Below are 16,216 nucleotides of genomic sequence, written 5' to 3'. Positions count from 1 at the left end.
CCAAGCTTTGCGTGCGTCGAGCTATAAGGCTGCCCGAAGTCTATCGAATGCATACGCGGCTAATATATTCACGTTGATGGACAGGGCCAATGGCGCATTGGGGGCGGCGGGGGAACAGCTCAGGCTGGTAACGCTCGACTTCATTAGAACTTTGCTACATGCAGAACTTGTGGGGAATAAGACGTATCGAAACGCATGTGAAAGTGAAGTTTAGAAACGTGAATGGAACAAAGGAGAACAGAAGAGGGAGGAGGTCTTTTTGCTTGGTGGAGAAATGCAGGCGGAGGGGACAAATCAGACACCTCTATCCAGTAGTCCGGTAAGATATGAAAAGCCCACACACACCCTATTCCATGACCCGCTTGGCAGGATCCGCAATCACGCTCGAACTGGAACAACAAACATGAGGAGCTTTTTGGTGCACATCGAAAACGAGGTATAGGACTCCAACAGCGGGAAATTGGCCAGGGCTGCCGGAGCAGAACCGCCCTGCCAGATGCACCAGCCGCTCTCAAACGAACCCTCTGTACCCGATATTTGCGCCGTGAGAAAGTTCTTTTCGACACACTCATGCCTCCTCGTCGCGCAGCTCGGGCGACGCCATGTTCGAGACCGCCAGCTGCTCGCGGTGCATCCGGGCCTCGATCTCCTTGAGCTGGCTCTCGCGTGCAAGCAGCTCCTGTCGTTTCTCCTGGATCTCGCGCTGCACCTTGGATTCGATCTCGCGCAGTTTCTCCTCTTCGCGGCGGAGTTGCTCCTCCTTGAGCCGGACGGATTGGGAGGCGAGATCCTCGGGGTTCATGGATGAATCTCTGTGACGCGGTTAGATTGGGGCCCGAAATGCATGATGGGAACAGAATACGTACGCTGCGGCACCACCCTCCACACTCTTGCTGAGCTTTTCGGTACGATAGTTCTCGTACAGGAAGTCATGGGTGATTTCCTTGAGATCGGCAAGATGGCTGTGCAGCAGGGCACTACGAACGGCCAGGAAATCGGAGTGTCGGGGATTGTCGACCTCAACGATACCCCACGGGTACTGTCTCGCGCGGACCTTCCGGCCGTGCACTTCCACGATATCTTCCGATCCGACAATGGCGAATGGCATCAAGCCTCGGAGCTCTGCATTCTCCTCCACGGTGTCCTCGTCATCCTCCTCGATGTCGTAGGGGAAGTTGTATACCGGGATGCGATAGTGCTCGATGTCCTCCATGACCAATCGCTTGGACTCGGCCAACTCGGCGGGAGTGAGCGAATCGGCCTTGCCGATGACAGGGATGACATTGACGCGGGGCGAGAGGCGCTTCATGAGTTCGATGTCGAGTTCACGGAGACTGTTCCACGTGGCTTAGCAAACTGATGATCGCATGCTGATTCGTGGTCACTTACCCATGACCAGTTGGGGTGATGAAGTAAAGGAGAACATGGACTCGATTGTCTCGGAATCGAGGATTACGCTTGATCCTTGACTCTTCGGCGAGAATGTCGTCATATTGCCTCTCGAGATACCCAACGATTTCGGAGAAGCTGTTTTGGTCAGTCAGCTCCTTCCTCGTCCGATGCTACGGCGAGCACTGACCTTGCTTCGTTGTCGATTTGGTCACCAAATCCCGGAGTGTCGACGATTGTCAATGAAATGCGCGTCCCCTCCTCATCGAGCTCTAGTTCTGGGCGATTTATGTCAGCGTACTGCTGCAAGCCACGTGTGCGGTGTTTCAAAAGGTGTCCGTATCGGCAAGGTTCCATGGAATACGATGTTGCGTACCGACGGTGATTGGCTTGATCTTCACACCCTCTTCAACATGAGCAGTAGTGGGATCTTCACAGTCCAAGTGCTCAAGGACCTTCTTGCCGCAGAGGGTATTGACGAAGGTTGTTCTGCCTGAATTGCGGGCGACTGATTAGCAAACAGGTTATCGGGCAACGGAGGAACATGGCTTACCTGTGCCCGAGGCACCGCACACCATCAGGCAGAACTGAATGCCCTTCTTGACATTTTTCTTCCTGCGGATCTTGATCTATATTCCCGAACATTAGAATCCGGGCTAACCTCCACGAAGCTTCGAGGAGCAAGGGATGGCGCATGGGACGTACCGCATTCATTGGAGAAGACATGACACGATAGTAACGGATTCGGAGTGTGAAAGGTACGCGACAAACGCGGTTACGGTTGACTGAATGGTGAACAGGATGGGTGGAGAGGGGATAGAGGGAGTGGAGGGAAAATGACAGCTTGAAGCAACAACAGAAATCTGGAGAGCCAGGAGAGAAACATGAAGTTGCACGGTCTAAGGGGTTCAATTGCACCTTCCCCTTTTCGGACGGGCTCTGGAGAGCTCGGCTGGGGAGAATCTGTTGTTCCAGCGCCCATGGAAACCTGGGACCCCGGAAGAGATGAGTAGAGATCCGTGCGCGACGTGCACGTGCCAGTGCCATATGTAAGGCGATAAGGCAGTAAGGTTGCATTAAGGGGATTAGCTCAGCAGCCCTGAGCTCGTGGTTGCTCTCCTTGGCTCCGTCATGGGCTCATGCCTCTATCAGGCGGACGTCGGTGCTTCTTAGTGAATTCGACCTTCAATTCATCTTTGTATTCTTGTTTCTTCCTTTCAACTATTATGACTGCTTCACCATTCATACCAATCGCTATTTATCCCCTAGGCTTTTATCCTTTGGGCTAGAATTGAACAAGATGGTTCCAGTCGCATATATCTTTCCCGCAACTGAAGACGAACCTGAATGTGAGCGACATTCGTCGGCCTGGGACTATACCTGACCGCTCCCGCCTGGCCACTTCTTCAATTATATCCTATTATACCTCTTCTTTATTTGCATACCTATAGAGACATCTACTGCATACTCGGAGCCTTCCCACCTCGTGCACATCTCCATGATGAACACTAGACATCCCATTAACCAAGCCTTAGGCCCGGTAGTCAACAATGTCTTATTCAATGACACCTGGGAGGTCTTCACAGCCGCCCTGGAGGATGGATATCGCAGTATGTCTGGCCCTATCTCCGTCGTGTCCAACAGCACGATATTGACCGTTTGTAGTGTACGAGACCAAGACATGCGAGAACCTCGCCGACGTCGGTTCGTTGTACGCCGTGTCCGCTGCGGTACATCCAATGTTGACGATACTGTAGAATTCGATGGCGGACTTGGACATGTCCGGCTCCTCAGGCGCACCCAATATATAATACTGGTTGGAGGTGGAAAGAACCCGCAATTTCCTCCGAACCGAGTGAGTGCTTGCCTGTCATACCATGGAAGCATTGGACTGACTGTCGCGCAGATCCAAGTCATCAACAATATTACAGGAAAGATCTTCCTCTTTATGGAGTTCGGCGCAACCGTTCTCGGCGTTCGATTGTCAGGAGAGTACTTGGTGGTCATATTCGAGGGCGGCATGACTCTCTACACGTTTAAAGATCGCCCAGAACTCCTGCAATCTTTGGACACGGCGAGTAATCCTTTGGGGTTATGCTGCCTTGGCAAGCGGCTCTACGCGTTCCCTGCAAGCACTTCTGGCCAAATCCGTCTTGTCGATCTCAAAACACGCAATGTTAGCATCATCCCCGCCCACAACAGCGCCCTCCAGGCCATCAGCTTGAGCAACGACGAGGAGATCTTGGTGTCGGCTAGCAAAACTGGCACCCTCATCCGCGTGTGGTCGACTTCGAACTGCAGCAAGCTCGCGGAACTCCGTCGCGGAGTGGAGTATTCCACCATCTTCTCCCTGGCCATTTCTCCGTCAAACAAGTACCTTGCGGTGACCTCGGACAAGTCGACCTTGCACATCTTCGATCTGGAGGAGGTCCTCAGCCCAGGAGCGAATACTGAAGCTGTTCGACAACGATCGGGATCGGCTACCAAACGTTCGGCTTCCCCATCGGCCGCGTCATATACGTCCAGTGGAGATGGAGTGATCATCGATGCTCCAGGTCCTTCAGAAACGCAACAGAAATACGGGCTTCTGGCACAGATACCCGGGATGCCACGGCTTTTTTCGGACCACTATTCCTTTGCAACCGCGCATTTCGAAAGCGTGGATGAGGAAGAGGAGTTCGTGGGTGCCATGAAAAACAAGCGGGAATGGTGCGGACCTGGAATCAAACCGGTCAAAGGACTCATTGGATGGACGACCGATGAGGATCTGCACGTGGTTGGCGCCGGGTTTGATGCTCGATGGGAGAAGTACGCCATTAGAGTAGGCGCGGAGAATAAGCGCACTTGTGTTCGGCTTGGCTGGAGGAGGTACATGGACTTGTAACTCTTTCGCTGTATTTGTACTCCAGGAAAGTGGTGGTCTACTCCTCGATCACCTCGCCATTAACCATAAGAATTCGACCGCTTCTATCCACCACCCGGTGGAAGAACTCGCTCTTTACCACCCCGTCCTCATCCCCCTCACTCAAGATGACATCGTTCTCGCTCCTCCAAAACTTCAACCCCGCCTTCAACGCCTTCTCCAAATCCACAAAGATCAACACCGCCACCGACCGCCGCATCCCCGAAATCACCTGCGGCAAATCCACATCTCCCTCCTTCCCCCCTACCCCACCCGTCTCTCCCTTTTCCAGCAAATGTGCCAAGTCCCCCGTCACCCCCGTCGCGAAATGCACGTGCACCCGCCCCATCCGCTTCAGACCCCCGCTCGCCAGGATCAGCTCCCACGCCGCCTGCGACGTCCCGTGCACCACCATCGGCGGCCAGTCGTCTCGCGGGCCCCCCGTCGCACTCAACTCTACCGGCCGTAGTAGATGCTCGCTGTTCACTTGCAGGCTGTGACCTTGGTTCGCGCGGAGGAGGTAGTTCCGCGGGTCGGTGGGTGCGAGCGCGGGGGTCGCGGCGGCGGGAGAGGGGGGGGGGGAGGGGTCGTCGTGGGGCGCGGGGGGCGCGGGGGCTTGCTGCGGGGTGGTGGAAGGAGTGGTGGATTGCACGGTAATGGTGGGCGAGTCGGTGGTGTCGGTGGAGGGGGAGGATGACGTGCTGCTAGGGCCTTCGGCGACGGGAATGAGGGAGAAGCGCTGCTTGTCGGAGGTGGCGACGGCAGTTTGGAGTTCGTCGAAGGTGACTTTGAGGGATTTAAGGCAGCGGGTGTTGAGCTGGGAAAGTTAGTTGGGGGTCGGTAACGGGTTTGCCGTCTCTGGGTTTGATTGAGATGTTTCTGGCGAATATATGGGGGCGATGCTGGATCCGCGCATATAAAAGCAGCAACCCAGGGACTTGACACAACATTGCTGAATATTCAAACGCAATTGACAGAAAAATAAAAATAAAATGAACGGCCTTCTCTAAAAGACCCGAAATGATTTCCACGAAAATCTTCCGCAACTTACCGCATCAGCAGCGTTCACGTATCCGCCCACGCCCAACTTCAATCCCTCCTTTTCTGCCCCGTGCCGTAACAGCCAGCTGAGTTTCTTCGAGACCATCATCTCACGACTCGGCGGCCCACCGCCTGCGGCTTCGCGCCTGCGATTATCCCGGCCTTTACCCATCTGAATTGATAGACTCCTGAAGCTTCGTTATAGGTGATTGAAGGGCTGAGGTCGCACGATGACTGGTGCGAAGAGAGGTCCGGCGGGACACCTGAAAGCTTTGCGGGCGATGACACTTTAGTACGGAGTAGAATGGAATTCTCTATTGATCCGATTCGATTTTTATGCTTAGCGGAATGACTGGCCACTGTTTAGGGGAGATGTAAATTGAGGCTGAAGGTGTCGGATCTTGGACAGTGGAATTTTACGTCTCATCAAGTTGGTGCCTCAAACTTCAGGTACCGTACGTCACACATCATGTTGACTTCACCAATCGACGGTTTCGATAAATAGGCACAACAAATGGTTAGAGGGTTATTGAATTATATTTATAAGCTTATAATCCATAGGATTCTATTTCTTAAGGTCACTGTCCATATTACAAGACAGTGACACCCATTCGATACATGTATGCAGCGAGAATTGCTCGATCACATGACCAATGTTCTTATTATGTCTCCTAACATACAAAACCCCTTAATATTGCTCTCTTCTGTTTATACACTCGATATTCCGCTATGCTAAGTCTATCAAGTATTTACTGCATGAGAATCAATCTTAGTTCCCCAACAGCGCTGTAGTAGCTATATAAAGCCTTGAAAATTGCTGTCAACTCTTGACCATCTTTGGACTCTCTTGCAAGGAGGCACTTCAGAGCAAGACGATGATCAGCACAAAGGCCAAATCCCAATCGAACGTACCTGGATTGGGCGGTATGAGCAAAGCTATTAGCTGCTAGCTTATAGTAAGCTGGATCATCTCGCATGCCAAAAGGGACGATACTCCTAGACTTGCACCGTACTAGTGGTCTCAGTCAGATGCAATCAAATGCCGAACGCTACAACACAATGATTCCATGGCCCCAATCTAGGGAATTGGTAGACTGAACTATTCAGAAACTTAAAACAACGAGGGTGAGAAAATGGGCTCAAACGTAGACACAGAAGTATGAATATCAAACGACGAAACAAATGAGTGATTCGACATGTATATAGGACAAGGAAACCTGATTTTTTGATAAGTTTAAGGCCTGTAAGTTGATACGAAAATCTTGAAGGAAGATAGTGAGTCAAGTCTATGAACGAAAGACTCTGGAGGAAAGAGAAGAAAAGACTTTGAATGGGATAGATACCGTACGCTCCGTTCGGTGACCGGAAGCAAGTCCAAAATATGAAGGGAAGAAAGGCACGGTCGGGTTTTTGCGTCTTACTCCTCCTTCTCCTTTGCCGGACACTAACATATTCGGAAGGGTTGGGGTCATTGTTGCCGTACCCATGCCTAGGTCGGTGGCATTTGAAGCATTCCCTTCTCCCGTTCTGCTTTAGCTGCCAGGTCGCACTGGAGATGTGAACCATAAGATACATGTCTCTCGATGTATACAAGCGATCAGAGCAATTTAGGGTACTATTCGCTAGGTGCTTAGTGACTTGTAATAAAATATTATGGTCAATAAAGGCGAGGTGATGGTGAAAGATCCTGATAGCATGAGAGTGAGGAAGAGAGGAAGCATGTGATTCCACGTCTGTTTGGGGTCCGGAGTCCAGAGTCCAGGCACTCCCCCTTTTTAACCCCCCTGTACGAAATATATTTGAGGAAAAGAGGGCCATTCAATTCTGGCGGAAAATGACTTCGTGGCAGTGTAAATCCCTAAGGTAGCTTTTCAAAGATCAACAACCCTGAACCCAAGATAATTTATAATTATATGCATGGTCATACAATACATACCGGGGTGCATATTTCGTGGTTTGTGTTCCCACCATGTTTTCAGGGAAGGGCATACGTCGTGTTATTCAATCTCCTAAGCACTGCATGCCTATAATTTTCTGGCCTGTGTCGGATGTGTTGGTGTGCTGCTGGTCGCGCCCATTTGATACATACATTTGACAAGATGTTGTGGAATCTACCTCCTGTGAACACTCACTACCAGAGTCCTCAAACCCAAAGTCGCTCAGCAGGGACTACTCTGCGTTTCTGCTGTCGACAAGCGCAGTAGAGCTTGAGATTGGCTGCGAACGAGGACTTCGATACCATGATTGTAGGACCTAGTGACGTGATGGGGAAGGGATCGTGGAGAGAGGTATCCTCTCCGGATATGGTCCAAACCAGGCATTAGGCGGAAACCAAAGTCATGTCAAATGCGTACCGATTGCGGGCGATACATGGATTGCTCGAGTCTCCCGCCATCTCATGTGGTGTTAAACTGGCCTTGCTCGGAAAGATTGCAGGGAATGACGGCGACACATCACACAGCCATAGAAGCTGTACAAGCGAGAAGTGTTGAGACGCCGTCGGTATCCCCAGTGACGTATGTTCCCAGCCACAATATTGACATCGTCTATGGCGGACGCATCCGAACTCTGATTAAGCGAAGCTGAAATCAAGGACGCTAGCATAAAGAAAGAGAATATGATATCAAATGGACACCGAGCAGAGGACTTGATAGATGGTAGCAGTCAATGATATGAAAAACAAAGGCCTGGCTTCATATTATTGAGACAAAGCAATAGGTACAAAAACAACAACAACCAAACATTCCTTGTTATCGGAGATTACATGAGACGTGCGAATGAGAAGGTGGAATTGGGGATGTAGAAACGAATCGGTCGAAACGGCCATATCGATGTTCAAACGAGGCATGTTTCAACCACTATCACGCCCACCTCCATCACCTTGAATCAATAGTTCCCTCCATCCGATGTCTCATCCCGTACTACCAAAGTTTGACTTGTAATTTACCAAACTCGACAAAGGTGACAGAGAGGCGCCATGGCAAAGCGACAAATGGAATGACTGGTGGATATGACGGGCGCTTGTGACGTGTAGAATTTCATCCTCATTAGTATGATGTAGAGTTGGAACAAGCATGAGCCGCTAATCTGGTCTGAAAGGTCTGTGCGACAAATGGCAAAACAAGTTGCCATGAATCCGTGATGAACGATCTGATGAAATGGGATCTTCCGGAATAACTTAGGGTAAGACCGGAGGCATGATGCTAGATGCATCCAGATGACAAGGAGGCTCGGGAATTGATCCGAAGATTTGCCCTTCGCAGGGAGAAATTAATTACCGGACAGGCGGACACCCAGTCCGATGCGTATTTTGTCGCATGAAAATGGCCATGAAGCCCTTTGTTTTCCGAACGAACCGGACTATATGAGGGTGTGATATGGCATAGAAATTTGGAACAGAAGCGCCGCTGGACTTCGTCATTTCGTCATTTCGTCCGGCGAAATCTGGCTGACGACTGACGAGGCCTGCTTCAGCACCAACAGCTAACGTCCAATGCTGCTGATGGACCCATCGGTTTTTGCCAAAGAGAACCTGGGAGGTATGAAACTTACCATGGTAGAAAAAGAAGAAATGGGACTGGAGTAAGAAATATACGTACCCTACACTGATGAATCTGGGATCCTTGATGGAGAATTGGAGCACTGTGAGAGAGAGTCCGAGAAATCGTGTTAGTGGAAACTTGATTCCCCATCAACCCCCAACTTTTTCCTTCTCCCAACGATTCACAGCGGCAACCAGCGACCCAGTAAGCAACCCGCGTGGCTTGCTCCTCAATCTTCTTGTCTCCTCTACTGCCGATCAGAAACAAAGCCCTGCAGCGGAGTGCAGAACAGTGTTGAAGCCCGCCTGAACTACGAAAAAGACCACATGAGGGCCCCTGTAGATCCAAGGAGGGACTTGCTGGCTGCAGACGCCATGTGTTTCAAGATCGATCCTCCACCAGTCAGCGTTGCGAATCGGCACATCTGTGGGGTATTTCCGGACAAATGTCTTGGGAACAGTTAAGAACAGTTAGGCTGTGCGGCAGGCTGTCCACTGAGCGAGTCCACTCATCATTTCCCTCACGAATCACGACTCCAGTTCTGGGGACGTAGATATTCGTTTGCTGCTGGCCTGCCGCAACGTGCATACGAAGCCAGACCAGGCGGTCCCCTCCCCCTGGCAGTCAGCAATTAAAGTCTGCAGGCCTGGGTGCAGGAAGAGTGCAGGCTGTGCCCTGTCGTTATCAAACTTTGTCATGCGGTGGCGTTTCGTGTAACTGTAGCGTCAACGACATCAGGTCGCTTTACCCAACCTCAACCTTCCACCACTTTGTCCGTTACGCTTCTCGTTCGAAGGTCAAGGCCGTCATTCTCTTTCAGACCCTCTCCTTTGCCGTTCAATGTGTCCGGTGATACCTTTTTTACATTCATTTGATTCATTCGGTTCCAGTGTGGTCGTCATCGTTGACGACGATCCCCCTCTCTACCTCGAACCATCCCTCCCTTTCCGGACCAGCCATCTTCTCCCTTTCATGTCCCAGGCTCTTCGTGGAAAGATCGAATATATCAGAAGACTCCAGGAGGTCTTCCCTTATCAAGAACGGCCCGGTGCCATTTCGATCGATCTCGACCGCATACAATTCCCTTTCTGTCGTTCCGGTTTTACTTTCATGACGACCAGTGCTGACCTAGAGTGAGTGCCATCCAACTGTGTCGCTGTGCTTTTACCCCATCGGTTCCGACTCAATGCATGTTTCCAATATCTCAAATGTATATGGTATGGCCGCATGAAACCATTCAAGTGAAGACACATGCTGGTGCCGCCGAGCTTCATTACTTCACACACGTGTTGTTTGGTGTGATGGTGAATGACAACTGATTACGAATACAGGTCGACATTCACTCTTCAGACACTCATTTGAACCGATATACAAATTCACAGCCCAGGCTTGGCTTGCAGGAAATCGAAGAGTCAAATCTCTTGGATCGTGATCGTGGCTTGAGTCTCTTTGATTCATTCCTGTAATCCAGAGCCGAGTGTCAACAGCCACATACCGATCCCTTGCGTCCTTCAAATCCTCAACCTTCGTTACGTTGCTGCGCTTCAACAGCTTAAAGATATCACGATCCTTCAAAACACACATGAGGAAGTGAAATTGCACCCACTTGGTCCAAATTACCCTCGGACTTCCTCCTTCCTTCTTCCTCCCTTTACACAATCGAAGTGCTCCTCGAATCGCCCAGTCTCAGGATGTCTTCAATGCTCAAAGTTGCTTCGGCACTTCTGTGCTTCTCCAGCACAGTCGTGCTCGCCAGCGGCGGCTCTAGCGGTGGCGGCGGCGGCCATGACAATACAATCACACCCGCCGACACTCTGAACAGGAGTCTCGTGAAAGACATGTATATTGCTTGGTCGAGCATTATCCTTGCCCTCGCCATCTTTACGGTCGTCCTCTTCTCAAGCCGATATATGCGCCTGATAGCGTCCGTGGGCACGAACCAGCAAGCATTCTTCCTTCTTCGAAATACCACCTGGGGAAGCGTCAAACGCCACCTACTGGACGCGCCTTTATTCCGGAAGCGACATCATCGAGAGTTCAAGCTGTCGTCAGTAATGAATATGGGCACATTACCGAGCCGGTTCCAAATGCTTTTCCTGATCGGCTATTTCAGTTTCCAGATGCTCTTCTGCTTCTACAATATCGAGTGGCACGCCGGACAGGAGACGATCCTGAAGCAACTTATTAGTCGGACGGGGATATTGTCGGTCATGAACATGCTCCCACTGTTCCTGTTGGCAGGGAGAAACAACCCCCTCATCCCTCTTTGCGGAATCACATTCGACACGTTCAACCTGATCCATCGGTGGATCGGGCGCATTTCGATCATTCAAGCAGTCATTCATACGGTGGCTTGGATGGCGAAGAAGGTCCTAACAAATGGGTGGCCAGCGGTTCAGGCGTCCATGTCTTCGATGAAGATGATTTCTGGCACAATCGTACGTATCCACGAAAGGATGGAAAGATATCGCACATACTAACGGGAACAGGCAATGTCCGGCTTCCTATGGATCCTGTTCACCTCTCCTTCTGCGGTTCGACACGCATTCTACGAAACCTTCCTTCATTTTCATATCATTGCAGCTGCCATGGCCCTCGGTGCCTTGTGGTATCACATCGCAAAAGAGGTTTGGCTGAGGAATATCCTCATCGGCTTGATGATCATCTGGATTGGCGAGGTGCGTCGTAAATCGCCCCAATATGGCTTATATGCACGACTGACATTCGCTAGCGCACATTACGAATCTTCCGTATCATCTACCGCAACTTCGGAAATGGAGGTACCCAAACGACTCTCGAGCTCCTCCCAGGCGATGCCTGCCGCGTCACCGTCCGCCTCGCCCGTCCATGGGCCTTCCGCCCGGGCCAACACGCCTACCTCTACATCCCCTCCATCGGCCTCTGGACCTCCCACCCCTTCACCGTCGCCTGGTCCGACGAAGAAGTCGTCGGCGTGACTGACGAAGCCGGCGCATCCAACACCAGCAGCATGACGACCCTCGGCGAAAAAGTCCTCCCCATCACCAGCTCCGAAGTCCTCTCCGTCCACGCCACCACATTCTCCTTTATCTGCCGCAAACGCACGGGCTTCACCGAGAAAATGTACCGCCGTGTCCAGCGCGAGCCCTCCGGCTTCATCCACACGTGGGGCATCGTTGAAGGCCCCTACGGCTCCCAGGACCTCCGTTCGTACGGCACCGTCCTCCTCTTCGCCGCCGGCGTCGGCATCACGCACCAAGTGCCGCACGTGCGCGATCTAGTGGCAGCGTACGGCAACGGCACCTGCGCGACCCGCAAGGTGACGCTCGTGTGGGTGATCCAATCACCAGAACACCTCGAGTGGATCCGCAAGTGGATGACGATGATCCTAGCGCTGCCGAAACGACGTGACATCCTAAAGATCCTGCTGTTCATCACGCGGCCGAAGAGCAATCGGGAGATCCACTCGCCGAGCAGCTCCGTGCAGATGATGCCGGGCCGCCCGGACATCCGGCGGCTGATCACGCAGGAGGTGGACACTGCGATCGGCGCGGTTGGGGTGACGTGCTGCGGGGTGGGCGAGCTCGCGGACGACGTGCGAGCGGCGTGTCGGCCGTACATGACGGATCGGTCAGTGACGTTTATGGAGGAGAGCTTTAGCTGGTAGACGTTAGTGAGGGGCGGAAAACGATACAGACAACTACAGGTATCGGGGCTACAGGTGTTACGGCCATGGATTTTCGGGTGCATATGCCCTCAAGGGTTGCTAAAGTCGGGGCTCAGCGCGGTGCTTTTTACTCTTCGGTTGTGTATAGCTTTTCATTCTCTGGGGATGCAGGATTTACTATCGTGGAAATATGGTCGCATCCTGGAGAAGGACGATGAATGTCATGGAACGACAAATTAAAACATTATTAGAACTTCGATGACATGTACATGATCACGCTGACACCACCGACTGTATTGAAGTCGTGACTCGTAAAAATGTTCGATATGCTATCAAAATCCTGGCATTGGTGTATTAGATCTTTAATGCTTCGCTAATCTGAACCTGTTCCCATCTCGCCCGCAGTTCCCCGAGTTTGACGACCGATATAAAGGAGAAGAAGTCTAATAAACGAGGGTTACTTTCATCGTACACATGAATCATGACTCCGTTTACGCAAGCAACAATGAAATTCATACTATGCCCTAGGGCCCAACGAGGTCCATTACCCCCTCGGCGTATTCATACCCAGCACCTCTAAATCAAAAGGATCACTTTTCCCTTTTGTCGTCCTCTCGCTGAAATATCCACTCAATTCCTTTCCATTCGGCGTGCCAGTCCAATCTGGTGTCCGCTCGGCGTGTAGGATAGTCTTCCTCGCCATTCCAAGACCGCCGTTCGGACGCAAGAGACGTTGCTGATTTGATGGGATATTAGTATAATCGGATGCACTCGACGCAGTGGAACCGATGGTAGCAGGTTCATTTGTGCTTGATTGATCGGAAATTGCGCTGCGAAGCGTGGATGGGACAGTGCTGATGGGGGGCGTTTCAGCAGACAGCGACGGTTTGTGAGCGTGGGTTGCAGAAGGCTTGCGAGAGAAGTTCGTCGTGGTTGTGGTGCGCATGTCATCAAGCCTGCGTGTGGCTGTGTAGACAGATGATGACGTGATCGATGGCTTGCGTTGATGCTGCGTGACCCACTGCTGCATCGCTTGTGTCGACGGACTGTCTCTAGACGGGTCTATGCCGTACTTCGCCGAACTTGAGTTCCTAGGATCGGAAAGGTCGACGAACGGATTTGTTGGGATGGCGGAATAGGTATCTCTGTTATTCTTTTCAGGAGGATGGGATTGCAGCGCAAGGCTAGCGCTCCGAGTGCGAGAATGGGATGATGTAGATGTATGCGCCGACCGGGGCTGGTCAGGAAGCGAGTTCGACTGTATAATGAATCCCGAACCGCTACTATGTGATGACTTCGGAAGAGCAGCCGCAGCGAATGTATTTTCCCGGCCTGGAAGCAGTGCCGACCATGCCGCTTCGGGATCGGGGTCTCTGAAGGGGTCGATCGGGTTATTCAACGATAGGGAACGGGCGTGCGAGCCTGGACTCGATTCTTTGGAGCCTGCTTGGACTCCCAATGGAGACGGTCTACTGGGGTCGAGATTATCTGTCGAATTCGGAGTGCTCGAAGGATCAGGGTTCATGAGCCTCAGTAGAGGAGGGAGTCGTTCGGGAGAGTCGAGGAATGGGTCCTCTGGCAAGAGAGCACGCTGAACCATTGCAGGAGTATACGGTTCGATTGGTGACTCCGAGCCATTTGCTGGTGACGTTGTTCGATTTTGCACTGGAATGGGTGCGATTGGTGCCACTTGTCTTTTGTCTTTCCACCACGGCAATTTAGAGAAACTGCCCCCTAACCTAGTTTTTAGACCAGCCGTAGGGGAGCTGTGAGATCGATTTCGAAAGGCTGCTCCAGCAGCCTGGGATAGAAAGCCGTTGTTCTGATGTTGGTAAACGGCACCTTTCTCTTTCAACCACGGCACCTTGTCCCTAGCTCTTCTAGAGGAGACCGAGGCCTTGTTAAAGAGTCCCAACACTGTTGACGAAAGGCCTCGACGGTCGGGTTCAAATGAGAACCGGCTTTGGGATGGCCCAGATGACGCAGACTTGCGCCTCCTCCTTCGAAGACAAAACCATAATAGGGTTATAATGGATAACGCAGCAACCCCACCGAGTGTGCCGGCAATTGTTGCAGCGAGTGGGAAGCCGCTACCTTTACCATGATGTGACCCTCCCGTATGGTCGCCCCCTGAGACATGGCCACCTCCCGAGACATGGCCATCTTCGGGACTGTCAATAGGTAAAGCAGGACCGGCAGTTGGGAGGATATGAAGACTCGAACTTCTCGTTGAGATAGGCGTGGAGTCGGAGAAAGGGGTAAATGGTTGCGAAGGAGACGGAATGACGGATTCGGGCGATTCTTGGATGGGCGTTGATGATGGATTCACCGTAGTCGGGTTGCTTGTAGGCGATGGCTCTTTGGCTGGGTCAGTGATGACCGGAGGTTCTTCGCGAGGTTAGCTGCTGTTGATGCCCAAAGGTCTCTACGAACTGACCGGTTGGAGGCACTAGGGGTGTTGGTGTGGCCGACGAAGATTCTAGCACAGGTGGAGGTAATATAGGAGATGGCTCGGACGACGGGGCTGGCTGAAGAGTCACATCAACGGGAGGTGGTACTACGGCCGTCGTAGTCGTTTGGGTCGTTGGAGGGTCTTCATTGCGGTTCTCTGACGAAGAAGTTTGCGTAGTCGTCGACGTAGTGCTTGGGGATGTTGCGGACGAAGAGCTCTCAATCGAGATAGAGCTGGTTCTGCGGACTTTCGTACACTTCTTCCCACGGAACGTGGTGGTCCTGTTGCTGTCTCTGTCCATCCATGCAACGCTTCAAAAGTATTCATCTCATATGGAATGTATCTAACCGTATATCGAACGGATATTTCATGAACAGAAAGGTCCTGGATATTATGACATAGCGGAGAACATGGCAAAGAGGAGAGCAAAGGAAACATGAACACTTGAATATCAGAGAACGACTCGAATTGTCATACACGGAGGAGAAGACGGAACACGATAGTCTACTTTCGATACGATCAAACCGAAGGCTCGACGAAAAACTGGAACAGAAACGAATACAAGTCGCCATGTTCGAACATTGTCGGGAGTGGGGGAAGCCGTCGCATTGCGGTGCATGGCTGATGGAACATGAGGCTCATATGGTTTCAAGCTTGCCGCTGTCGAGACGTGGGCGCTACAAACCTGAAGCATTGCAACCAGCCAAGCTCTCCTGGCCGCCTCGGTCCCACACAGAACAACCCTAGCCTCGCCGATCGCCAGGAAAGGGTGTCTTCTGAGGCCACACGTCTCACTGCGTGCATGCAATATTATTGAAAGCGATCACGATAAACCAGACGTTGACATGCCATCTCGAAGTGTGGTGCATGATGCCGTGACGGGAAACGCGGGAGGTTGGGGGTAGTGGAGCTGTAGAGGTTGCTATGGCCTTTGTTGTGTCTGACTCTCAGGCCCCTCTGCACTCTGCAAGCGCCGAGGTCCACGCCTTGCACTCTTGCTTGCGATGACCAAACAATACCTTATTCAATGTTAACGTTGCCAATGGCAAATTCCATGTTTAGGGAACGCTTTAGGTTCCCGGTAGAGAACTAATCTTTACAAAAACGTATTCAGATAGACGAGGGAGAACCAGAGTAGGACCAAAGGAACAAGTCTATCACGTGACTGGATAGCCTGTGCTTACTAATATCAAACCTCTAGGCTCTGGGCCTCTGGACTCTGTCGTCTCTGGTTGTCAACGAAT

The 16,216-nt window shown here is 51.8% G+C and overlaps 6 protein-coding genes across 6 annotated transcripts; 2 read left to right on the top strand and 4 right to left on the bottom strand.

Annotated features, from left to right (window-relative positions):
- Positions 1-467: 467 nt before the first annotated feature.
- On the bottom strand, positions 468-2,279 carry P152DRAFT_454329 (septin). The gene is made up of 7 exons (XM_033678570.1): positions 2,095-2,279; positions 1,943-2,018; positions 1,766-1,882; positions 1,580-1,667; positions 1,390-1,527; positions 867-1,334; positions 468-812 (listed from the first exon to the last, which is right to left on the bottom strand). The coding sequence occupies exons 1-7, from the start codon at positions 2,113-2,115 to the stop codon at positions 569-571; spliced, it is 1,152 nt and encodes a 383-aa protein (XP_033537715.1). The 5' UTR covers positions 2,116-2,279; the 3' UTR covers positions 468-568.
- Positions 2,280-2,547: 268 nt separating this feature from the next.
- Positions 2,548-4,273, top strand: P152DRAFT_427844 (YVTN repeat-like/Quino protein amine dehydrogenase; the record flags this gene model as incomplete). The annotated part of the gene is made up of 5 exons (XM_033677313.1): positions 2,548-2,999; positions 3,055-3,093; positions 3,147-3,244; positions 3,296-3,878; positions 3,945-4,273. The coding sequence occupies exons 1-5, from the start codon at positions 2,888-2,890 to the stop codon at positions 4,271-4,273; spliced, it is 1,161 nt and encodes a 386-aa protein (XP_033537714.1). The 5' UTR covers positions 2,548-2,887.
- Positions 4,274-4,310: 37 nt separating this feature from the next.
- On the bottom strand, positions 4,311-5,793 carry P152DRAFT_427840 (phosphotransferase KptA/Tpt1; the record flags this gene model as incomplete). The annotated part of the gene is made up of 3 exons (XM_033677312.1): positions 5,343-5,793; positions 5,013-5,108; positions 4,311-4,910 (listed from the first exon to the last, which is right to left on the bottom strand). The coding sequence occupies exons 1-3, from the start codon at positions 5,502-5,504 to the stop codon at positions 4,311-4,313; spliced, it is 858 nt and encodes a 285-aa protein (XP_033537713.1). The 5' UTR covers positions 5,505-5,793.
- A 425-nt stretch (positions 5,794-6,218) lies between these two features.
- P152DRAFT_110132 (uncharacterized protein) lies at positions 6,219-7,414 on the bottom strand. The gene has a single exon (XM_033673622.1). The coding sequence runs from the start codon at positions 7,148-7,150 to the stop codon at positions 6,368-6,370; it is 783 nt and encodes a 260-aa protein (XP_033537712.1). The 5' UTR covers positions 7,151-7,414; the 3' UTR covers positions 6,219-6,367.
- A 3,160-nt stretch (positions 7,415-10,574) lies between these two features.
- On the top strand, positions 10,575-12,520 carry P152DRAFT_388836 (uncharacterized protein; the record flags this gene model as incomplete). Its single annotated transcript, XM_033675950.1, has 3 exons — positions 10,575-11,312; positions 11,364-11,552; positions 11,606-12,520. The coding sequence occupies 3 exons, from the start codon at positions 10,575-10,577 to the stop codon at positions 12,518-12,520; spliced, it is 1,842 nt and encodes a 613-aa protein (XP_033537711.1).
- A 544-nt stretch (positions 12,521-13,064) lies between these two features.
- Positions 13,065-15,273, bottom strand: P152DRAFT_445782 (uncharacterized protein; the record flags this gene model as incomplete). The annotated part of the gene is made up of 2 exons (XM_033677873.1): positions 13,065-14,908; positions 14,958-15,273. The coding sequence occupies 2 exons, from the start codon at positions 15,271-15,273 to the stop codon at positions 13,065-13,067; spliced, it is 2,160 nt and encodes a 719-aa protein (XP_033537710.1).
- Positions 15,274-16,216: the final 943 nt, after the last annotated feature.

This window comes from Eremomyces bilateralis, assembly GCF_010015585.1.
Source record: "Eremomyces bilateralis CBS 781.70 unplaced genomic scaffold P152scaffold_2, whole genome shotgun sequence".
NCBI lineage: Eukaryota > Fungi > Ascomycota > Dothideomycetes > Eremomycetales > Eremomycetaceae > Eremomyces > Eremomyces bilateralis.
Note: the sequence above shows the minus strand (reverse complement) of the source record. Positions and strands in the feature narration are given on the sequence as shown.

Bases quoted from the DNA above. Each gene is read 5' to 3' on its own strand.
- P152DRAFT_454329 (XM_033678570.1), bottom strand. From the start codon at position 2,115: ATGTCTTCTCCAATGAATGCG. The intron at 1,668-1,765 runs GTACGCAACATC...TAAATCGCCCAG, and splicing joins GATCAAGCCAATCACCGTCG to AACTAGAGCTCGATGAGGAG. The intron at 1,335-1,389 runs GTAAGTGACCAC...CACGTGGAACAG, and splicing joins ATCACCCCAACTGGTCATGG to TCTCCGTGAACTCGACATCG.
- P152DRAFT_110132 (XM_033673622.1), bottom strand. From the start codon at position 7,150: ATGGCCCTCTTTTCCTCAAATATATTTCGTACAGGGGGGTTAAAAAGG.